The following is a 24,783-nucleotide window of genomic DNA, read 5'->3' on the forward strand; positions in this document are numbered from 1 at the left end:
ACATTGTTGTCTTAGAGTCAGAGTTGTACAGCACGGAAACAGGCCCTTCGGCCCACCACATCTATGCTGACCTTTTGGCCCATCTACACGAATCCCATTTGCCCACATTGGTTCCATATCCTTCTATGTTTTGCCTATTCAAGTGCCTATCTAAATGCTTCTTAAATGTATTAATTGTATTTAACTCCACTACCTTCTCTGACAGCAAGTTCCAGATATCAGCCACTCTCTATGTAAAATAAAAACTCCTTCCTCTTGCCTTAAATCTGTGCCCTCTTGTTTTCAATACCTCTTTCACATAAGAGATTCAATCTATCTGCCATATTAATAATAATTTTATACACCTTTGGCAGGCACGGTAGTGTAGCAGTTAGAGTAATGCTATTATAGCACCAGCGACCCGGGTTCAATTCCGGCCGCTGTCTGTAAGGAGTTTGTACGTTCTCCCCGTGTCTGCATGGGTTTCCTCCGGGTGCTCCAGTTTCCTCTCACATTCCAAAGATGTACGGGTTAGGAAGTTGTGGGCATGTGATGTTGGCGCCAGAAGCGTGGCGACACTTGCGGGCTGCCCCCAGAACACTCTAGGCAAAAGATGTATTTCACTGTGTTTCGATGTACATGTGACTCATAAAGAAACCTTATCACTCTTCAGTCTCCTTCGCTCCAGGGAAAACAAGCCCAGCCTCTCTAATCTCTCCCCATAACTAAAGTCCCTAGTCCACAAAACATCCTGGTGAATCTCCTGTGCACCCTCTCCAGCGCAATCACATCCTCTCTACAGTGTAGTGTCCAGAATGACACACAATACTGCAAGTGTGGTCTAGCCAGTGTTTTGTAAAATCGCAGCATGACTTCCCAACTCTTATGTTCTCTGCCTTGACTTATGAAGGCAGGCGTGCCGTGTGCTGCCTTCACCACCCTGTCTACCTGTGTTGCCACTTTCAGGGAACTATGAACTTGAGCCGTAAGGCCCCTCTGTTCATCGACGTTCCTTAGCGCTGTATGTGTCCTGTCCCTGTTTGACAATGAATCAGTTTGGGCAGGTTGAGTCGTGTTACGAACCCTGGGCTGTCCTTAACCAGCAATATCTTTTACATATGGCAAGAGTTATTATTTTCACAGAGACAAAAAGAGAAGTGATGGTATTTTTTCCTGCTTCGCTCCATGTCCACGACACAGGTGCGACTGTTGTCTTGCGTCGGAAGTTCTCTGCCAGCCAGTTCTGGGATGACTGTCGAAAGTACAATGTAACGGTTTTCCAGTATATTGGGGAGCTGCTACGCTATCTCTGCAATGTTCCAAAGGTAAGTCAGGCTGGTTCATGGAATCAGAATTGTTACGGGACAAGAGGCCATTTGACCCATTTATACTGGCTCCTGGTGGTATAATCCCATCAGCCCCATTCCCCACCAGAAGCCCCTCCACCTCCTGAGTCTGCCGCCGTTCATCGTGTCTGATCTTCCATATCAAGGACTATTCCCGTAAACATTGGTTCCCTTAATGTCCAAAAAAAGTGGCATTCATCAAGGTACCATATAGGCGTGTTAGCAGACCAAAGCACTGGGGTTAATGGATGGAGATGTGGTAGATATTAAATTGAACAGAGAATAGAATGGCAATGAGCAGTTTAACTAGAAAGAAACAGAAAATGCTGGAAATGTTGAACATGAGAGGCAGCAACTGTGGAGACAGGAGCAGAGTTACCATCTCGGGTCAATGACCTTTCGTGAGAACAGAACAGGAACAGGCCCTTCAGCCCACAATGTGTGTGCTGACCATGATGACAAACCAATCCATTCTGCCTGCACATGGTCCATATCCCTCCATTCCCTGCACATTCATCTGCCCATCTAAAGACCTCTTAAACATTGCTATCATATCTGCTTCCACTACCACCCCTGGCAGCGTGTTCCAGGCACTCTGAGTTGAAAAAAAATATTGGCCCAACAAATTTCCTCCTCTCACCTTAAATCTATGCCTCTAGAGTTTGACATTTCCACCCTGGTAGAAAAGATTCTGACTGTTTATGCCTCTCATAATTTCATAAAGAAGTTTGTCCAACCTCTCCTTTTAGCTAATACCCTCTAATCCAGGCAGCATCCTGGTAAACCTCTTCTGAACCCACTCCAAAGCCTCCACAACCTTCCAGTAATGAGGTGACCAGGACCACACAGAATACAAAGTGCAGCTGAAACAAAGTTTTATAAAACTGCTACGTGACTTCTTGAGTCTTGTATTCAGTAAACCGTATTCATTCTTTACCACCCTATCTACTTGCGTGGCCACTTTCAGGGAGCTATGGACTTGGACCCCAAGATCCCTCTGATCATCAACACTGTTAAGGATCCTGCCATTAACTGTGTACTTTCTTCTTTCCCATGACCTCCCAAACTCACACTTGCCTGGATTAAACTCCATCTGCCATTTCTCTGCCCAAATTGGTAACTGATCCATATCCTATTGTTTCCTTTGACAAGCTTCTTCACTGTCCACTATACCACCAACTTTTGTGTTGTCTGCACTTATTAACCAGCCCATCTACATTTTCATTCCAGTCACTTATATAGATTACAAACAACAGAGGTCCCAGCACTGATCCCTACAGAACACCACTACTCAAGGACCTCCAGCCAGAATAACACCCTTCTACCACTACCCTCTGACTTCTACGGATAAGCTAATTCTGAATCCAAGCTACCAAGTCACCATGTATCCCATACATCTTAATCTTCTGGATCAGCCTGCCTCAAGGGACCTTGTCAAATGCCTTACTAAATGTCAGTCTTCAGGTTATTAAAGATAAAATTAAGAGCAAGTTTGAAATTTATGAATTAATTGAATGAATCTGAACAGCTGGAAGGAGTTATCAGGAAAGATTCTTGGGGCTCATGGTCGGGGCAGCAATCAAGGGTGATGGTTTTCAGATGTTATGGAGGACCATTTGCAGTGAGATTCCGTGGGTCTAGATGTTAAGTCCCTTGTTTTTCATGGTGAATATCAAATACTAAATGTTTGGGTATGATTAAGAAATTCGACGATGACACAAAAATTGTCCTGTGGTAATGGCTGATTAGGTGGGCAGGAGAGTGGCAAGTGGAAGTCAAGTGGGCAGAAATGTGAGATGGGGCAGTGTAGACAGGGGAATACACAATAAATGATGAGGTACTATAATGTGTGGAGGAACAGAAGGACAGTAAAACGCATGTCCTCAGACTCCTGATGGCAGTGTGACAGGTGGATAGGTTATTAAGAAGGTACATGGAGGTACTGGCCTGTATTGAATACAAGAACAGAGAAGCACTGAAATATTGCACATAAAGGAACGAAGGAGAGGACGTAAGCAGGAATGCTGCTCGTTTGTTTGTGTTTATCTCTAGTTATCCACCAGTTGTTAGAGTGGACTAACAAATGAAGGTCATAGGTGGGTGACAAAGGGCTGAAAAAGATGGAATCAAGTAGAAGACAGAATGGATTTTTGGTAGCATGTAATTTTAGTCTTAATTATTATCCAAGCTTGAAAAGCTTTTGACTGATTTTACCTTAATTTGACAGACATTGTGTGAGATCAGGGACAAAAGACCACTAATGATTCCTTATTTTGCTGTAAACCTAACAGACCCCCATCTTCTCTTGGCACAAAGCTTCAAACTGACATTCCTGTCTCACCTGGTCAAGCTCTGCCCGGTGTACCGCACTGGCACATTGACGTATTGTTCCTACGTTTCACCACTGAGATTTTACACTCTGAATAAGTTAGTGGGCACAGTGCCACTGAGTCCTGGAATGCTCCAAGTGACTCATATGGGTGAAATGTTTTTCAAAGTGTTCCCATGACAGCTACTGTGTGCACAAGTTTCCAAAAATACTAATGCAGTTATTAACCTGTTAATCCGGTGTAGTGTTCTATTTGAGAGGTAAATGATGGCAGATACATCAAGAGATCTCACCTGATCTTCAGATAATAGTGAACGTCTGTCATTTATCACCTGACACCCCAGTTGACATTTTTCCACTAATTATTCTCTGCACCCTCTTTAAAATGTTCCCACCCTTTCTGAATGCTGTTTGTGTTTAACAGAACTTCCCTGTTGTACAATGTGCATCATGTGACAAGAGTCAAATTCTGAGGTTTCAGCATGAACAAAATGTTACAACACCAGAAAACCACAGCGTTGGAAGGAGGAAGTCTTTTCCTTTTAACATTACAATATCAAAGTCAAAGTCGAGTTTATTGTCATATGCACAAGTACACAGATGCACAATGAAAAATTTACTTGCTTCAGCATCACAGACATGTAGCATCAGATACACAACATTCACAAGAAAAACATAAATTATACAAAATTATACAAGTAAGAACACAATTGGACCAAAAAAAAAGTCCAATACCATCCTAACCTTTGTGAAATCCTCTGTGTAAAGCCTTGCGGCTTCCTCTGTGAGAGATTGCAAAGTAGAGGAGGGCAAAAGATTTCCAGCCTCCAGCCCAAGTCCTCAGTGTTAAACGGAGTTTGAGGTTGTTTATGGTATGAAATTGAAGTTGGCAGATAGCATTGCCCAGTCCCACTGTGAGGTTAACAATAAAAGTCTGGCAACAGGACAACTTGTACAAGAGTTGGGCTGTATTTTTCAGCTCTGTGGTATTCTGAGCCAAACATTTAGCTGTGGGAAAGTTTGTAGTTTCCTGGATATTTACGCTGTTTATTGGATTTAACAATTTCCTTGGGATCTGCAGTGTATTCCTAACAGGCAAACGTGGGGAGTGGGAAATTTGGAAGAATCTGGTGAACTGTGGTGTCTTTGGAGATGCCCAGCTGAGGGAGATTTCTATGTGGGAGACAGAGGTGGGGCAGTGAGATAGAGACTCCAGTGTGACCTCATCTGCCAGTATTCCTGTGGCTTCTCTTGCCTCCTCCCTGCTGCTTTACTGACAGTGTGAGTAGAGTCTGAGCCCTTTCTTCTGCTGACATCCAACGTTCCGAGAGGAGAAAGGCACACCTCTCGTTTAAGGAGGTCAGATTTCAAATTTAGTTTCTAGTGAATGTTGAGTGTTGGCCTAATGCAGCGGAAGGTGCAGACAACCGTGCATGATGCACATTGATGGTGAATGCAACTCATCTACTCCCAGAAATGGGGATCATCCTACACTGGGATTCCCACTCCTTCATGGTTGCTATAGTTACAGTCTCCTCACAGTCAGTTTCCAAAGCCTGATGTCAGATCCAAATGGAGAATCGTTTTTGTTGTGGGTCCCACAGCACTTTCCAATGCAACCCTTTGTACCTTCTCCGGGGACCCAAATGGTTTCTGTGTGAAGCAGCAATTTACCTGAGCAAATTCAACCTTGTAAGTTATTCGTGGCGCACAGTGGAGTCTCCTGCACACTGAGGACTGGAAACTGTGCAAGAACGTTCTCTCTGTATGATCCTGAGCTTCCTGTTGCCTGTCATTCTCAATTATCCACCTCACTCCTGCACTGATCTCTATCCATCATCTCCTACACCATTGCTGCAAAGCTCAAATTGTTTTCGAGGAACAGCTCCCTGCCTTCTGTCTGGGTACCTGGCAGTCTTACAGTCTCGGTATTAGGTTTAATTCATGATAAACAGCAACTTTATTACAGACTTTCAACGTTCATGGTAGTTCATTTTGGTAATTTTGGTGATGTAGCTTCTCCCATTGGCTGCACGGTCCCCTGTAACCTTGCATCACCCCCCCCCCCCCCCCCCCCCCCGTCAGTCAGTCTTCCTGCCTCCCACCCTTTTCCTTTTGTTCTCTCTCCCCCCACCCCCCCCCCCCCCCCCCGGGTAAAACCTACATTTTCAATTTTCTCCAGTTCTGATGAAAGGTCATCACCATGAAATGTTAACTCTTTCTCCACAAATGCTGCCTGACCTGCTGAGTATCTCCAACATTCTCTTTACATTTGGATATCCAGCATCCAGACTTTTCTGACTTTTGTTTGTGTTCTGTAATGGAAGGGGCTGTTTGTCAGCATTGGTGTGTGGGGATGTGGGCCATTGATCAGCCTTCACATAGATTCCCACTGGGAAGGGAGCAGAGGACCCCCTTCTGGCTGACTTAAGGCTGTGCTGTTGGTGCTTCCAGTGAGAACTGAGCTGTGGATTTCTGTGACGAAGGGATAATGAAGATCAAGTCGGGGCAGTCTGTGATGTGGAGGTGTGCAAAGGAAGTTCCTTTGACTCCACAGTGGGGGTCATGGTGTTGGGGGGGGCTGGGGGATAGCATAACATCACTGTAACCTTTTCCTGCTGGAGGCTGCAGTTTCTGGGGGCACAGAGGGAGAGGGGTCACCAGACCAGTGAACTGATCACAGTGGTGTTTGCTCCCTGCAGGCAGTGTCTGGGAGAGCAGTGAGTGATCCATCACACGTGCTCAGCAGCTGAACTGTGGCTTATAGGAGAGCCAGACTTTCTGTACGTGCATGGTCTGTGAAACTCCCGGTCCATGGTATTAGTGGAGGAATACTCCGTGGTGGTGATGCTGTTGAGGGTCAGGCAGAGGGGTTGGCAGTGTTACCCTTCCCTTGCAGCTCATGGCTGATGTTTGAATTGTCAGTGTCTTACCACAGATGGTCACTGATGCAGCAACAGTCTTCTCTGGGGACCCTGCACTGATGTGTTGGGTTCAGTAACTTGTTTCCAGGATTAGAAAGCTAATTGGACGGTAATGACCTGGTTTGGGTTTGTTGTAGAGTCATACGGCCAGAAAAAGACCCTTCAGCCCACCTTGTCCATGCTGACCATTATCCTATCTACACTGATTCCATTTACCAGCATTTGGTTGTAGCCTTTTATGCCGGCAATTCAAGTACTTCTATAGAAACTAGTTAAGTGTTGTGAGAGTGTCTACCTCCACCACACGGCACACACTGCCTAAAGGAGTGATGCAGGCAGAGACTCTCACGACGTTTAACAAGTTTCTAGATAACTAGAGAAACAAAGGACAGCAGATGCTGGAATCTGGATGAAAAACACTCTAATGTTGGAGGAACTCAGCAGGCCAGGCAGCATCCGTGGAGAAAAGCAGACGGTCAATGTTTCGGGTCAGGACCCTTTTTCAGGACTGAAGATAGGAAAAGGGGAAGCCCGATATATAGGAGGGAAAAGCAGAGCAGTGATAGGTGGACAAAAGAGGGGAGGTGGGGTGGCACAGGGTGGTGATAGATGCAGGTAAGAGATAGTGATAGGCAGGTGCGGGGGAGGAGGGGAGAGCTGATCCACCGGGGGATGGGTCAAAGGTAAGGAGAGAAAGGAAAAAAGGGCATGTAGTAAAAGAGAGGCTAGGAAAGGGAAGAAGCAGCATGGGGCGAGGGGCATTATGGGGATTACTTAAAGTGGGAGAATTCAATGTTCATGCCGTCAGGCTGCAAGGTTCCAAGACGGAAAATGAGGTGCTGTTCCTCCAGTTTGTGCTTGGAATTCTGGCAGTGGAGGAGGCAGAGGACTGACATATCAGTGATAGTGTGGGATGGGGAGTTGAAGCGACTGGCAACGGGGAGATACAGATCACAGTTACGGGCAGAGCGCAGGTGCTCTATGAAGCAGTCACCTAGTCTGTGTTTGGTCTCACCAATGTAGAGGAGGCCACACTTAGAGCACCAAATGCAGTAGATGATATTAGGGGCGGTGCAGGTGAGTGGTGGAGAATGATGTGTTGGATACACTTTGTCTCACCTGAAAGGACTGTTTGGACGTATCCAACACATCATTCTCCGCCACTTCCGCCATCTCCAACGGGACCCCCCCACCGAGCATATCTTCCCCTCCCCACCCCTTTCTGCCTTTCACAGGGACTGTTCTCTCCACGACTCCCTGGTTCACTCCTCAAGCTGGAGGAACAGCACCTCATTTTCCGTCTTGGAACCTTGCAGCCTAACAGCATGAACATTGAATTCTCCCACTTTAAGTAATCCCCACACCCCTTTCTCCCCCCCCCCCCCACCACACCGCTCCAACCATGCCTCCTCTTTTCTTCCCTTTCCTAGCCTCTCTTTTTCTACACGCCCTTTTTTCCTTTCTCTCCTTACCTTTGACCCATCCCCCAGTGGATCTGCTCTCCCCTCCTCCCCCGCACCTGCCTATCACTATCTCTTACCTGCATCTACCTATCACCACCTTGTGCCCACCCCACCTCCCCTCTTTTGTCCACCTATCACTGCTCTGCTTTTCCCTCCTATATATTGGGCTTCCACCTTTACCATCTTCAGTCCTGAAGAAGGGTCCTGACCCAAAATGTTGACCGCCTGCTTTTCTCCACAGATGCTGCCTGGCCTACTGAGTTCCTCCAGCATCATTGTCGTTTTTTTCTAGATGACTACTTGAATTACAATCAACCTTTGGGTGAAAAGGTCCCTCCTTGGGTGCCTTCTTACCTCTTATCTTAAACTCTGATTTTAGACACCTCTGCTTTGGGGAAACATTTCCAACTACCTACCCTATCTGTGCCCACGTGTTCTGCATCATGTGGGTAGAACACAACTGGGCAATTGTTTACACCAGCAGCCAATGTCAGGAAGAGGAAGGATTTACATTTCGATAGTTTCTTTCACAATCTTACAACATCTCCGAGCACATTACGGGCAATGAAGGAGTTTTGAAAATGTAACCACGATAGTGATGTGGCAAGGGTTGCAGTAGGTGGGTGCTGGGGGTACCTGAGGCTTGGAAGTAATCTTCCTTCTACATTCACGACTAGAGCCTGATTTCTCTGTCTAAATTAAAATGCATTCCTTTGTTTCATTTTATTGATTGAGTTTTGTTTGTAGAGGAGCAACGAGCAGGAACACAAGGTGCGGATAGCAGTAGGGAACGGTGCTCGGGCGGATGTCTGGAAGGAGTTTATAAACCGATTTGGAAACATCCACATCTGTGAATTTTATGGTGCCACAGAAGGTAACATTGGCTTCATGAACTATGTGGGAAAGATCGGTGCAGCAGGACGGATAAACTTCATCAGTAAGGTAAGGAACTGGCTGCTGGTTCACCGTATGTATGAGGAAGTGAAATTTACTTATTTCCACATTGCTTCCTTGGGTAATATTCCCTTGGATGTCGCTGTGTCACTTCTGTTGCAGTCACATTTATAGAGCTGGTTCATTCAGAGAGACAGCCTGTGGCTCCATTTGACCATCTCCATACAGCTCAGGTGATCTTTCTGTTCCTGTTGGATGTGCTTCAACATAAGGCCTTCCTTTTCTCTTCTTAAAAAAAGGCATTTTAATGCAGCAAATCTGGTTTACAGTGAACCTGTGTCGAAAGAGCCGCAGGTGAACTGATTCTGTAGCTTTTTTTTAACTTTAGTAGAACCAATAGGTGCCCAGAATTCCTCCTCATGGTCAACTGAATGAATGACCTCATTCTATTAAACGTGTTGCTACTGGACACATTTGATAGTTGGGAACTTTATAGTTATTGTCTTAGCATTAAAGTTTTTACTTCCCAAGAAGGAGGAGTCTAACTAATGTCAGTACCAAGTTCCATTTCAGGAGGAGGAATGGTTTACATGAAATTTTACCACCACCAATCTCATTAAGATTTTCCCTGTGTAGAAATGTTATCTGCTGGTCCAAATACAACCAACTGGTTCAACAAGAGGATAACAGGAACCAAAGCAGGAGGTCATCTGACATCTGGTGACGACTGCACCCCTCACTGAGGTCACTTCCAATCCACAACCTCGTTCACTGTCCTGCCTGATCCCTTGAATCCCTTCACTCCCCCGGTCGTACCGACGCCAGTCGGCTCAGCTTCGTACATGCTCAGTGACTGGGAATTCACAGGAAGGAGGGACTCCAAAAGTTCACAATCCTTTCGGTAAAGGATTTGGCCTGTCATTGCTGACCAGGGGAATGGTGATCCTGATCCTGTATCCTGGTTATTCCCCCTATGCTGCATCCTTAGAATCTGATTCTGAATCATGTTAAATTGCTTCCCCTGATGATTGCCTTTCAAGCAGCATAATGAATGAAAAAGGCAAAATACAAGGAGAAATGCCCTTGAGAATAGGCTCTATTGATCTGAAATATGGACTTTGGTTGGAAAGAATTTCCGTTTGATGGTGGGAGTTCCCCATTACTACCCTCCCCATTTTAGCCACTGAAATTTTTCAACTTTATCATGTTAAGTCAAGGTCATGAAATCAGTTCAAATCTCTGGATGAAGTTGGCCTGGGGACATTGCAAGCCTAGCACATATTGCTAAATCAATTCTATGGTCATTTATCCCTAAGTTCTATTTTAAGTAAACATGTTAAGTCAACAAAACCAATGTTTGTATGTTAACAAAAAACACACCAGAGTGGTGGCCAGATGTTGAGGCAGACCTTTGTGTCAGCAGATCCACTGTCGCTTGGCCACGACAGTGAAATCCAGGCCGGTGTCTCCTTAGCAGAGGTGAGGTGAGGAAGGTTGGCCCTCCTCTCGGTAAGAGTGGACGTGTAAGGTGATCTCACTGAACGATACCCACAGAGGCCTGATTTGTCTGGGGAAAGCTACTAATGGACCTTTGACAAAAAAGTAGAATTATCGACAGGTCACCCAAAGGTTCTGTTCGTATCCATGGTTATTAACTTGTAGGAGTTCATGATTTTGGAGTAAATCTGACCTGTTGTACATCATGCTGAATCCTCAGTCTGGAACACGTGCATCAGGTATAGATTCCACTTCCGTTGTTGCCAAGTCAGGACAACAACCAAGTCAGGACAACAAACACATTAATAGCTTTCCCAGAACAGCAATTGTAGGAATTTGTGGACTGAACCTTCTCCTCCAACTCATTTCCAACAAACCCACTGCAGGGTCTATTACTGGTTGCCTGGTAGTCCTCAGGAACTGGGTAAAGGTTTCACTCCCCAACCCTTGCTCAGATTGAGAGAGACCAAGCCCTAAGGAGCAGGAACCCAACTCTCCCATCGCTTTTCCTCTGCCCACTTTCAGTATAAAACGGAACTGTATGGTATGTTTTTTCTTTACATAGAGTTGTACAGCATGGAAGCAGGCCCTTCGGCCCAACTCCTCAATGCCGACCAAGTTGCCTACCTGAGCTAGTCTAATTTGGCTACATTTGACCCATATCCCTCTCCTATTCGCCCTGCAGCATCCTACACTCCAGGGAATAAAGCCTCAGCCTACCCAGTAGCTCACAACTCAAGACCTCCAGTCCCTGTATCATCCTTGTGAATCTTTTCTGCACCCTTTCCAGCTTAATGACATCTTTCCTATAGCTGGGTGACTGCACACTATGCTCCAAGTGTGGTCTCACCAATGTCGTTCAGCTGCAACATGATGTCTCAACTCCTGTACTCAATGTTCTGACCGATGAAGGCCAGAGTGCCAAATACCTTCTTCGCCACCCTGTCTACCTGTGTTGCCACTTTCAGGGAACTAAGTACCTGTACCCCTAGGTCTCGCTGTTCTACAATACTCTCCAGAGCCCCGTTCTTTACTGTGTAAGTCCTGCCCAAGCTTAAATGACCAAAGGGCAACACTTCACATGTGTCTGAGTTAAATTCCATCTGCCATTCCTTGGCCCACTTTCCCAGTTGATCTTGATCCTGTTGTCATCTTAGATGAGCTTCACTGTCCACTATACCACCAATTTTGGTGTCATCTACAAACTTAGTAACCATGGTTATGTGGTTAGGGAAGCCATGGACAGGAATAGGAGCAGACAATATGGGAAAGTTTTTAATTGGGGAAGGGCTAATTATGATAGTATTAGACAGGATCTTGGGAGCATAAATTGGGAACAGATGTTCTTGGGGAATTGCACAGAAGAAATGTGGAGGTTGTTTTGGGAGCACTCGCATGAGGTTCTGGATCAGTTTGTCCCACTGAGACAGGGGAATAATGGGAGGTTAAAGGAACCATGGTTGGCAGAGAGGTGGAACATTTAGTCAAGAAGAAGGAAGAAACATACTTGAGCTTTAGGAAGCAAAAATCAGGCAGGGCTTTTGAGAAGAGGACATGAGATGGCCTTGGCAAGTAGGATTAAGGAAAACCCCAAGGAGTTCTACACGTATGTGAGGGACAGAAGGATGATTAGAGTGAGGGTTGGACCGCTCAGGGATAAAAGGGGAAACATGTGCCTGCAGACAGAGGAGGTAGGGGAGGTCCTTAATGAATACTTAGCTTCAGTGTTCACTAGGGAGAGGGACTTGGTTGAATGTGAGGTCAGCGTAGAATAGGCTAATGTGCTTGAGCATGTTGAGTTTGAGAAACAGGTAGTGTTGGAGCTTCTGAAAAACATTAGGATCAATAAGTCCCCAGGACCTGACGGAATATACCCCAGGTTACAATGGGAGGCGAGGGAAGAGATTGCTGGGGCATTGACAATGATATTTGCATCCTCTCTGGCCACAGGAGTGGTACCAGAGGATTGGAGGATGGCAAATGTTGTTCACTCATTCAAGAAAGGTAATAGGGATAATCATGGGAATTATAGACTAATGAGTCTTGCATTAGTGGTGGGCAAGCTATTGGAGAGGATTCTTAGGACAGGATTTACGAGCATTTGGAGAAGCCTGGTCTTATTAGAGATAGTCAGCATGGCTTTGTGAGGGGCAGGGCAGGTTATGCGTCACAAGCCTAACTGAGTTTTTTGAGGAGGTGACAAAAGAAATAGATGAAGGTAGAGCAGGGGATGTGGTGTATATGGACTTTAATAAGGCGTTTGACAAGGTTCCATGGATCCCATGCCTCATGACTTTCTGGATGAGCCTACCATCATCCAGAAAGTCATGAGGCATGGGATCCATGGAAACTTGGCTGCATGGATTTGGAATTGGCTTGCTCACAGAAGGCAGAGGGTGGTAGTAGATGGAGAATATTTAGCCTGAAGGTTGGTGACTAGTGGTGTTCCGCAGGGATCTGTTCTGGGACCTCTACTCTTTGTGCTTTTTATAAAAGATTTGGATGAGGAAGTGGGGGGATGGGTTAGTAAGTTTGCAGATGACACAAAGGTTGGAGGTGTTGTGGATAGTGTAAAAGGTTGTCGTAGGTTACAGGAGGATATAGACAGGATGCAGAGTTGGGTGGAGAAGTGGTAGATGGAGTTCAATCTGGAAAAGTGTGAAGTGATACACTTTGGGAAAAATGATAGGTTGGTTAAGAAGGCGTATGGTATGCTGGCCTTCACTAATCGGGTGATTGAGTTCAAGACCCACGAGGTAATATTGCGGCTCTATAAAGCTCTGGTTAGATCACACTTACAGTGTTGTGTTCAGTTCTGGTCACCTCATCACAGAAGGATGTGGAAGCTTTAGCGAGGGTGCAGAGGAGATTTACTAGGGTCTGCCTCAATTGGAGATAATGTCTTATGACGACAGGTTGAGGGAGCTAGGGCTTTTCTCTTTGGAGCGACACAGGATCAGAGGCGACTTGATAGAGGTGTATAAGATTGAGGGGCATAGATAGAGTGGACCGCCAGCACCATTTCCCCAGGGCGGCAATGGCCAACTACCAGACGACATCCATTTAAGGTCAGAAGGGGAATGTTCAGGGGAGATGTTAGAGGTAGGTTCTTTACTCAGAGTGGTGGGTGCCTGGAACATGCTGCCAGGGGTGATGGTAGAGGGTGATACTATAGGGACATTTAAAGACTCTCAGATAGGCACATGGATGTAAGGAAAATAGAGGGTTATGGGCTGTGCAGGAGGGAAGGGTTAGACTGATCATGGAGTAGGTGTTCATATAGTTCGGCACAACATTGTGGGCCAAAGGGCCTGTACTGTGCTATACTGTTCTGTGTACATTCTCATCCAAACCATTAATATGGATGACAAACAACGGTAGACCCAGCACCAATCCCTGTGGCACAGCACTGGTCACAGGCCTCCAATCTGAAAAACAACCCTCCACTACCAACAAGCCAACTTTGTATCAAATTGTCTAGCTCACCTTGGATCCCATGTGATCTAACATTTCAGACCATCCTCCCATGTGGGACCTTGTCAAAGGCCTTGCTAAAGTCCATGCTGACAACATCTACCACCCTACACCATGTCAACCGTCTTGGTCACCTCTTCAAAAAAATTAAATTTGAGAGACACGATTTCTCACTCACAAAGCCATGCTGATCATCCCTATCCTGTCCCTCAGAATCCCCTCCAGTATCTTTCCCACCACTGATGTTCGGCTCACCAGCCTGTAGTTCCCTGACTTGTCCTTGCAGCCCTTTTTAAACAAAGGCACAACATTCGCCACTCTTCAATTTTCTGGTACCTCACCTGTGGCTAACGACGACACAATATCTCTGCCAGGGCCCCAGTAATTTCTTCATTAGGTTCCCACAATGTCCTGGGATACACTTGGTCAGGCCCTGAGGATTTATCCACCTTCATGCGCTTTAAGACTGCCAGCACCTCCTCTGTTGTAATGTGGATATGTTTCAGGACATCACTGTTCTCTTCCCTGAATTCTCAAACTTGCCTGACCTTCTCCACAGTAAATACAGATGAGAAATATTCATTTAAGATCTCACCCATCTCCCGTGGCTCCACACACAGACGGCCACACTGATCATTCAGGAGCTCCAGTCTCTCCCGAGTTACTCTTTTGCTCTTAATGTTCTTACAGAATCTCTTGGGATTCTCCTTCACCTTATCTGCCAGAGCATCTCACGTCCTCTTTCTGCCCTCCTGATTTCCTTCGTGCACTCCTACATCACTTGATCCCAGGTGCTGATACCTGCCTCCTTTTTCCTGACCAGTGGCTCGGTATTCCTCATCATCCAGCGTTCCCTGACCCTGCCATCCTCACACTTCACTCTGCCAGGAACATGCTGGCCCTGAACACTCCCTATCTCACTTTTAAAGCCTCCCACTTGCCAGACATCCCTAGACCTGCAAACAGCCTCTCCCGATCAACCTCTGCAAGTTCCTGTCTAATGCCATCAAATTTAGCCTTGCCCCAATGTAGGACTTTAACCTGTGGACCAGTTCTATCTTTTTCCATAACTATTTTAAAACTAATCAAATTATGGTCACTGGTTCCAAAGTGCTCCCCCATTGACTCTTCAGCCACTTGTCCTGCCCCATTTCCCAACAGGAGGTCCAGTGTTGCCCCCCTCTCTAGTAGGGCCATCTACATATTGCTTGAGAAAACTTTCCTGGACTCACATTAAATTCCACCCCATCCAGTCCTTTAGCTCTATGGCGGTCCCGGTCGACATTAGGGAAGTTAAAATCCCCTACTATTACAAACCAATTATTCCTACAGTTCTCTGCCATCTCCCTACATATTTACTCATCTAATTCCTTCTGTGACTACTGAGGGGCCTATAGTACAATCCCATCAAAGTGATCACCCTCTTCTTATTAGAAGTTCTGCTGTGATGATCTTCCTAATCATAAAAAACTCCCCCCTACCCTCCTCTCTTGCACCCACCTCTATCACACCTTTAGCATCTGTACCCCAGAACAATGAGCTGCCAGTCCTGCCCATCCCTGACCATGTTTCTGTAACAGCTACAGTATCCCAGTTCCACCGACCTCTCCACGCCCCGAGTCCACCGTATCAGCTACAGTATCCCAGTCCCACCGACCTCTCCACGCCCCGAGTCCACTGTAACAGCTACAATATCCCAGTCCCACCGACCTCTCCGCGCTCCGAGTCCACCTGCCTTGCCTGTCAGGTTTCTTGCATTAAAATTAATACAATAGGTGTGTCAGATCTTCCTCACTCCCTGGCCTGCTCCCGTCTGTCCTGCTTACTGAACGTCATATAGTAGGCAGGACAATTGTGGTAACACCCAGCCATTGGTTTGGAGTGTGAATCAATCTGATCAAACACATACCTAACATCGACATGCTTTCTGTGTAACCTATGTTTGTACAAAGGGTCAGGGTTGCACTGAAATGTTTTCTATGTGGATTCTAAACAATTGCCGACTCTCAGGCACAACAGAGACTATGAGCTCCTGTGTAAGTGTGATATGACATGACTCCTGCCCTTGTGTTGTGCTGGGACGTGTGCCAATGACAATGCACCAGGATTAGCTGTGCAAGCTACAGTGCGGTCTCCATGAAATGAGGATCCTTGACGTGTTCCAACAAAAGGCTTTACCCCCACCCTAAGGAGCTCCTTTGAGATATCTCCCCTTCCTGTGGCCACTCTAGGTGTGATGGCATGTTTGATACCAGACTGTGTGAACCCAGTGGGTTTGGGCCACCTCCTGATTACCATTGTTCACCCCGCGCCTGATCTATGATCCTCGGGAATGTGCCCATCCTGCACATTCCCATTACAGAGTCAATGCTCTGTTACTAACACTCTGCTCATCCCTTGGTGTTTCCTCTCCCAGAGGTTGCTGCCTTTTCACCTGGTTAAATATGATGCTGAGCTGGAGGCTCCGGTGCGAGATGCCAACGGCTACTGCATTGAAGTAGCTACAGGTAAGAGATTGTGCTGGCAGTGTGAGTTATTGTTCCCTCTTGCGAAGATTAACAGTGTGAGTTCCTAAAATTTCATCTCGATGTCCAGCAAACAGTCACAAGATTGTCCTGTAAGTTGTTGGTTGGAATTGAAGTCTAAAGCAGAGTGGGAAGGATTTGCTTGGATACGTTGAAAAGTGCTGAGGTGACATTTGCCAACCGCATGGAGAGTGAGGACATGGCTTTTTATTAAAAGTCCACAAGGAATGACAGTCTGACCTAGAAACTGGCAATGTCAACATTTCTTGCCTATCTCTACCTGCCGAGAAGGTGGTGGTGAGCTGTTGCCTAGAACCACTGCAGTCCTTCTGAGGAAGGTGCTCCCACAGTACTATTGTGTAGGGCTCCAGGATGGTGATACATCTCCAAGTCAGGTTGGTGTGTGACTGGGAGGGGAACCTGCAGGTGGTGGTGTTCCCCTGCACCCACTGCCCTTGTCCTCGGTGGTAGAGTGGTGGGTTTGGGAGGTGCTATTGGAGTAGCCTGGGTGAGTAACTGCGGTGTGTTTTGTAGATGGTACACACTGAGCACAGTACGTTTGTTGCGGCAGAAGTGGATGTTGGTGTTGGGGAGACGCTGCTAATCCACCACATGCTTTGTCATAGAGTTGTGCAGCAGAGAAATGGCCCTTCGGCCCACCACATCCATGCTGACCTTTTTGCCCAAGTGCAGTAATCCCACTTGCCAATATCCTTCTGTGCCTTGCTGCTTCTGTCTAAATGTCTGATAATATGGTGATTATATTGGATTCCACCACCTCTGCCAGCTGTGAGTCACAAGGAGCCTGAAATTTTACAGAGGTTGGCTATTTGGATGGGCAGGAAGTCGGCAGCTGGAGTATAATGTGGGAAATGTGAGTTATCTACTTTGGTTGGAAGAGAAGGGCAAAATATTCCTTAAATGGAGAGAAGTTACAGATTGTGCTGTAGATAAAAGATGGGAAGTGAGCTCGGGGTAGGCAGAAGGTGGTCTTAGTTGTCTTGGGGAAGGAGTGCTTGCTGCAGCTGTACTACATCTGGATGACAGGCTACAATTCTGGGAGATCACATCTGGATGACAGGCTACAGTTCTGGGAGACCACATCTGGATGACAGGCTACAGTTCTGGGAGACCACATCTGGATGACAGGCTACAGTTCTGGGAGACCACATCTGGATGACAGGCTACAGTTCTGGGAGACCACATCTGGATGACAGGCTACAGTTCTGGGAGACTACATCTGGATGACAGGCTACAGTTCTGTTTGTATTCAAGGAAGGGTGTACATGCATTGTAGGAAATTCAGAGAAGGTTCACTACTGAGTCCTGAGGTGAAGGGACTTGTTCAGTGAGGAAAGGTTGAACAAGTTGGGCCTGAGGTGATATTGCTGAAAGCTATCAGATTGTGAGGGGAATGCAGAGGGTGGGTGCCAAGAAGATACTTCCCCTGGTGGGGCATTTAGAACTTCCAGGCATAGTTTCAATAAGCAGTCACCTAATTTAGATGGGGAAGAGTGTGTCAGAAGGTTGTGACTTTATGGAATTCTCTGCCCCCGAGGCGGAGTCATTGAACATATTCAGGGATGGAAATAAATAGGTTTTTGATGTTCAGATGAGGTAAGGTTTAAAGAGAGGACAGGAGCTGAGACCAAGATCAGATCAGCCATGACATTAATGGCAGAGCCGGCATGTGAGGCCATTTAGTTGTGTTCTTCTAGATCGCAGTATTTACAGCATTTAGTTGGTGAATAAAATGGCATATCCTGTCCAACCTGCTGCTGATATGATGTCCTGACAGGAGAGGTTGGGCTTCTCATTGCAAAAATCACTCCCAAGACCCCTTTCACTGGGTATGTGAGAAACGAAGTCCTGACTGAGAAAAAGCGTCTGAGGGACGTGTTCTGCAAGGGAGATGTTTACTTCAACAGTGGTGACCTGATGATGGTGGATCATGACAACTTCATCTACTTCCAAGACCGAATTGGGGACACGTTCAGGTCAGAGAACTGGGCTCGATGTGGCGCATTACTGTAATGTGATTCTCTTTCCCCGGAGTATCATTACTTCATTTTCGAATCAGTGGAATTGTAATCCTTATGAGTGCTCCTGTGCCCTCCAGTGAGTGTGGGGCAGGGAGAGGCACTCCCTCAACTTCAGCTCACTGTCCTGTGAGCATGGGTGTAGGCAGCCTCTCTGTGGATTCTGTCAGTTCTGTACAGAGAGCTGCAACTTGTTTATTATATTTTGTTATAACAGAGAGAGGGTGTTTGACCCATTGTGTGTATGTCAGCTCTTGGTATAATCCCGTCAGTTCCTGTCATTTATTTCCCTGTATCCTCTCTCTTGCACCCCAATAAAATGGCCCCTGATTCCCCTCCCACTGATCTACATTAGGACAATTCACATTTACTGACTGATCTCAAGCTCACACATCCCGGGGCAAACCCACACTGTCACAGGGAGAACGTGCAACTACATACAGACAGTACCCAAGGTCAGCATTGGACTGGGGTCTCTGGAGCTGTGAGACAGCAGCACTACCTGCTGTGCCACTCTACAGTGCTGTCAGACCTGCTGTTGGTCTCAGTTGAATGTGGCGTGAAACTGTGGCATTGTCTCACACGAATGTAAAAGGTCACGTGGTCAGTTTACCCAAGCGCTCTGCACCAATCTTCAGTGCTCAGTGCACGTTGTAAAGACACATGTTCTGGTCATGATCACGTTGCCGCTTGTGGGAGCTTCCTGTGCACACGTCAGCTGCCATGTTCCCTACCATGCTTCACGTGTCTTTTGTTGGGTTTGGATAATTCTGCAGCTGTGGAGGGGCTGAGGTGATGGAAGCTGTGAGCAAACGTCCAGAGAGTGGTGAATGGGACAGAGTTAGTGCCGGCGTATCACTGCATTGCACGAACACGGACTGAGAACCACCACTTCATTCCTGGCAAGGACTTCATCCTGTCCCTCAAACCCCAGAATGGAAATGCACAGTGCGATTCCATGAGGAGGGCAGCTGACTGCTCCCAGCCTCCCATGGCCCGCTGTGTCGCTCCTGAACACCCTGTGATGAGTGCCAACCCCTCCTCCCACACTCCCTGCACTGCAGCCACTCAGTTGTCTGCCCCCTTCCAGATTTGGGGTGTCGGGGGCGTCACAGGTTGGGAGGGGTGGGGGTCAACCATGGATCGGGGAGGGTCAGAGGCACCCACACTGAACTGTTTCTGGTGCTGCCATTGGTCAACAGCACGTCAGCTGGGTGACGTAGGGGAACTGGGATTGGTGGGCGTCAGCGTGGGGCAGTGGGGTGGATGGGGGCTGGCGGGTGGGGGGGGCAGCGGCATGGGGGCCGGTGGTGGGGTAGTGGGGGGTGGGATGGTGGGGGTGGGTGGGGGCTGGGGAGGGGGGCAGTGTGGGGGCCGGTGGTGGGGTGGGGGGGGTATGGCAGTGGGGGCCGGTGGGGGGGGACAGGTGGGGGGGGTGGAGCGGTGGGGGTTGGCATGGGACAGTGGGGGGGTGGGTGGGCGGCCATGGGGGCCGGTGTGGGGGCGGGTGAGGGGCGGTGGGGGGTAGGGGCGTGGGGCGGTGGGGGCTGGTGTGGGGCAGTGGGGGGGGGGGGCGCGGTGTGGTGTAGGGGGGTGGGGCAGTGGAGGGTGGTGAGGCGGTGGCTGAAACCTGCTCACTCAAGTCTGTCAATCAGATTCCACTAATGCTGCATGTTAGTTTGAAATAATTGTTGTGTGGTTTCAGATGGAAAGGGGAGAATGTGGCCACCATCGAGGTGGCTGATGTCTTCTCCACACTGGATTTCGTTCAGAATGCCTGTGTGTATGGAGTGACTGTGCCTGGTGAGTCGTCCTGTGTATTCTGGCACCTCAGCACCTCCCAGTGAGCTCAGCTATTCACCGTCACCGGGACTTCACCATGTGAGCAACACGTTACACAGACAAATGGATTACACCCTGTCATAGTCATTGCTTCATCCACCCACTACCCTCCCACACCTCCTCTACTATTTAGACTAATTTCTTTACATTCATTCTTAGTTGTGATGAAGGGTCTTCGACCTGAAATGTCGTTTCTCTCTCCGCAGATGCTGACTGACCTGCTAAGTTTTTCTAGCATTGTCTGTTTTTGTTTCTGTACACAATCCTCCCAGGTCTGGTCTTATCAAGGCTGTTTACAGTTTCAATCCTGACTCCTGTACACAAACCTTCTCATTATAAAGGCCAACGTATCACTTGCCCTCATCGTCACTTGCTGCACCTACATCTTGGTCTTTGGTGACTTGTGTACAAGCACACCCATTTCCCTTTGAACATCGACACCACCCATCACTTAACAAATACTCTGCAGGTCTGTATTGTGTTTCAGACTGGATGAACTCATATTTTCCACATTATACTCCAGCTGCCATGTTCTCCCCCACTCATTCCGCTTATCCATATCCCCTTCAAGCATCTACATCCTCCTCCATACCCAATTTATCTTCAGCAGCAAACTTAAAAATAAAACATTTGCTGCTGTCAGCCGGACCATTACGAATAACTGGGAGCAAAACTTGTATATCAGCCATAGCCCACTAGTCACAGCTAATGAGAACGAATGATTTATTCCCACTTTTTGCTTTCTGTCCAATACTAATTCTACATGTATGTCAGTATACTACTCCGAATTCCACGTGTTCCAACTTGTTCACCAACCTCCAGTGTTGGACCTTATCAAAAACCTTCTGAAAATCCAAGTACACCCCACCCACAGGTCCCCCCTTATCTACTCTACCAGGCACATCCACAAAGACCTCCAGTACGTTAGTCAAACATGACTTTCTTATCATAAATCCTGACTTTGTTCAATCCTACTATTCCTTTCAAGGTGTTCTGTTCGTGATAGACTCCACCACTGATCTTGGGCTGACAGGTCAGCAGTTGCCCAGCTTCTCTCTCACTCCTCTCTTGAATAGTGGGATCACATTTGCTTCCCTGCAATGCACTGGAATAATTCCAGATCTTTAGAACTTTGGCAGTTAACTGGAGCATCCCCCATCTCCACAGATATCTCTCCTAAAACCTGGAGAGGTTGATCATCAGATCCGTGGGATTTATCAGCTTTCAAGCTCACCAATTTCTCCAGTAAAGTTCTTGACCAATGTTCAATTTTTGTTCCTCATTCTAGACCCTTGATTCTCTAATATGAGTGGCAGGTTTCATGTATTTTCTTCCATGAAGACAGGTGCAAAGTAATTGTTTAATTCCTCTGCTCTTTCCTTACTCCCTATTATAACTTCTGTCTCTGTCTGTAAGGGCCCTCATTTGTCCTCGCTGACCTTTTCCTTCTCAAGTAGCTGTAAAAGCTCTTCCAGTGCTACTCACCACTCTCCTCTCATTCCATCTTCCATCTTGCCTTTCTTTGTCATTTTCTTAGTCCTCCTTTGCCAAGTTCTAAGTTTTTCCTAATCCTCAGGAACTTCAAAAGCTCCTGCCTTGGTTTTATCACTTCTCAATTTCTCTCATTGGACGCAGATGGACTACTTCTGTTGGGCTTTTGTGCCTTCAAAATGTGCATATTTTTTGCAACTTGTGCACAATTTCTTTAAATGCTGACTGTTGCCCAATGCACCATCACATCCCCCAATGAGCCACACCCTCATACCTTCATTGTTCCCTTCTTTAGATTTAAGATCTTAGTTTTGCTTTGAACAACATCAGAATCAGTGTCAAGTTAGAGTCATAGAGTTGTACAGCATGGAAAAAAGCCCCTTGGCCCATACATGTTCATGCTTACCAAGATGTATATAAAAGTGCATTTCCCAGCACTTGGCCCATATCTCTCTAAACTCTTGTCGTCCATATACCTGTCCACATACTTCTTAAATGTATCTAGTGTATCTGTCTCAACCACTTCCTCTGGCATCTGGTTCCAAATATCTACCACCAACCTATATATTTATGTACCCACCCTCAGGGGTCAATGCTGGGCCCTTTGATGTCTATCATCTATATCAACGATTTGGATGAGATTGTACAAGGCATGGTTAGTAAGTTTGCAGATGGCACTAAAATAGGTGGTATAGTGGATAGTGAAGATGATTATTAAAAATTACAGGAGGTTCTTGATCAGCTGAGTAAGTGGGCCAAGGATTGGCAAATGGAGTTTAATTTGGATAAAACTCCATTTTAAACTCCATTTGCCATTCCTTGGCCCACGCGAGGTATTGCATTTTGGAAAGTCAAATCCAGGTAGGACTTTCACAGTGAATGGAAGGGCCATGGGGAGTGTTGTAGAACAGAGGGACCTTGGAGTACATGGTTCACTTAAAGTGGAGTCAGAGGTAGACAGGGTGGTGAAGAAGGTGTTTGGCACGCTGGCCTTCATAAGTTGGAGCATTTAGTATAGAAGTTGGGAGGTCATGGTACAGTTGTACAGGATGCTGGTGAGGCTGCACTTGGAGTATTGTGTTTAGTTTTGGTCACCCTGCTATAGGAAAGATGTTATTAAACTGGAAAGAGTGCAGAAAAGATTTACCAGGATGCTGCCAGGACTTGAGGGACTTAGTTATAGGGAGAGGTTGGACAGGCTAGAACTTTATTCATTGGAGCGTAGGAGACTGAGAGGTGATCTTATAGAGGTGTATAAACTCATGAGGGGCATAAATAGGGTGAATTCACTCAGTCTTTTTCCCAGAGTTGGGGTAACAAGAACTCGGTTTCAGGTGTACTGAACTATGAACTAGGGCAGAGGCTTCAGGTGAGAGGGGAATGGTTTAAGAGGAGCATGACGGGCAACTTTTTTTTACACAAGGTGGTATCCATGTGGAGGCATGTGGTTGAGGCAGGTACAATAACAACTTTTAAAAGACAGTTGGACAGGTACATGGATTGGAAAGGTGTAGAAGGTTATGGGCCAAACACTGGCAAATGGGGTTAACTTGGATGGGGCATCTTGGTCAGCATGGACCAGCTGGGCCGAAGAGCCTACTTCCATGCTGTATGACTCTATGACCCACTGTGTAAAAAAAAATAGTTGCCCCTCAGGTCCTTATTAAACCTTTCAACTCTAACCTTCAAATTAGGTTCTCTAGTTTCAATTCCCCAACCATGGAAAAAAGACCGCTCACCCTATCTATGCCCCTCATGATTTTATACACATCTGTGGGATCACCCCTCAGTCTCCTTTGCTCCAATAATAAGTTCTGTTGTATTATTATTAGTCATCCATTAATCTACTCTTGTTACACAAAACAAGATTCAAAATAACTTTTTCTGTTGTTGGTGTCTCAAGACATTGATCAGAAAAGCATCATGTATATGACCATGAATTCAGCTCCCATTGTATTGTGTGGTATATAGTTTAAGGTCTCTCATAATTTACTGTATTGGCCCTGATCCACGCACTAATTTCCTGACATGCCACACCAGTATTCCAGCTACATTTGGTGACCTTTGGATAACTCTAGCTCATGGTTTCTGCCGTTTGCTTCTTCCCAGCTTGTCCCAAATTGATTCTGATTCAATATCACAATCTATCAAACCAAGATCATTTCTCTCCACTTTACTCCCCTCCTTCCATACAAGCAGTGCTACACACCACCCCCCCTTCCTCTTTGCCTGTCTTTCCTAAACATCAAAGATCCTGGGATATTAGCTCCCAGATTCTGACATCCTGCAGCCATGTTTCTGGAATGGCCGTGGGTTTGTGCCTGTTCATGTTTCTCTGTGCTATATATTAATTTGCCTTGTTGTGAATGTTGGATAGGGCACCTTAATTCTCCTCCAGACCCTTGAACGTGGTCAGCTCCCAAATCCATGCCCAGACACACCAGTCAGATTCCCATCGGTCAGGGCCTCAGATAATCAACATCACTCAAGGAGATGGTGGCCATGGCAACCGATGGCACCTTGACCTTTGATATGATTGACAGACCAAGTGGGTACAGGTGCTCACTGCCTGGTCTTTTGTTTAATTCTATCAAAAGCCCTGGAGCATTTTCTGTGTGTAACGGCACAGGAAGGATGTGGTTGTTTCTGACTGACCACTCACTTACCCAGGGCAGGTTGTCAATGTACTCAAGGTGATCTCTGAGCTTCACATCGGCTGCACAGTTACTGACCAGCAGCTGTTCTGCAGTCCACACTCTCAGAGAATCATTTCCTGAACGGTTTCAGTCTGTTTATTCTGCTTCATAGCAGTAACCAGACGTGTGTGGGACCTTTCCCTGCAGGGCACGAGGGGAGAATTGGGATGGCTGCCATCCAGCTGCATCCTGGGAAGGACTGGGATGGAGAACGGCTGTATGAACATGTTGTAGCTCATCTCCCAAGTTATGCCCGTCCTCGCTTCCTGAGGCAACAGGTGAGA

General features: G+C 46.7%; 1 protein-coding gene across 3 annotated transcripts in view; it reads left to right on the plus strand.

Annotated features, from left to right (window-relative positions):
• Nucleotides 1–24,783, plus strand: part of LOC127583814 (long-chain fatty acid transport protein 2-like) — a 44,393-nt gene that overhangs the window by 7,190 nt on the left and 12,420 nt on the right. For all 3 annotated transcript variants that reach the window (XM_052040171.1, XM_052040170.1, XM_052040172.1), the window contains 6 exons: nucleotides 1,180–1,304; nucleotides 8,789–8,983; nucleotides 16,323–16,413; nucleotides 18,230–18,428; nucleotides 20,176–20,273; nucleotides 24,647–24,777. In XM_052040171.1, coding sequence (XP_051896131.1) covers nucleotides 1,180–1,304; nucleotides 8,789–8,983; nucleotides 16,323–16,413; nucleotides 18,230–18,428; nucleotides 20,176–20,273; nucleotides 24,647–24,777 — 839 coding nt within the window. The remainder of the gene's footprint in view (nucleotides 1–1,179; nucleotides 1,305–8,788; nucleotides 8,984–16,322; nucleotides 16,414–18,229; nucleotides 18,429–20,175; nucleotides 20,274–24,646; nucleotides 24,778–24,783) is intronic.

The sequence above is a fragment of the Pristis pectinata genome, chromosome 28, assembly GCF_009764475.1.
Source record: "Pristis pectinata isolate sPriPec2 chromosome 28, sPriPec2.1.pri, whole genome shotgun sequence".
Classification (NCBI taxonomy): domain Eukaryota; kingdom Metazoa; phylum Chordata; class Chondrichthyes; order Rhinopristiformes; family Pristidae; genus Pristis; species Pristis pectinata.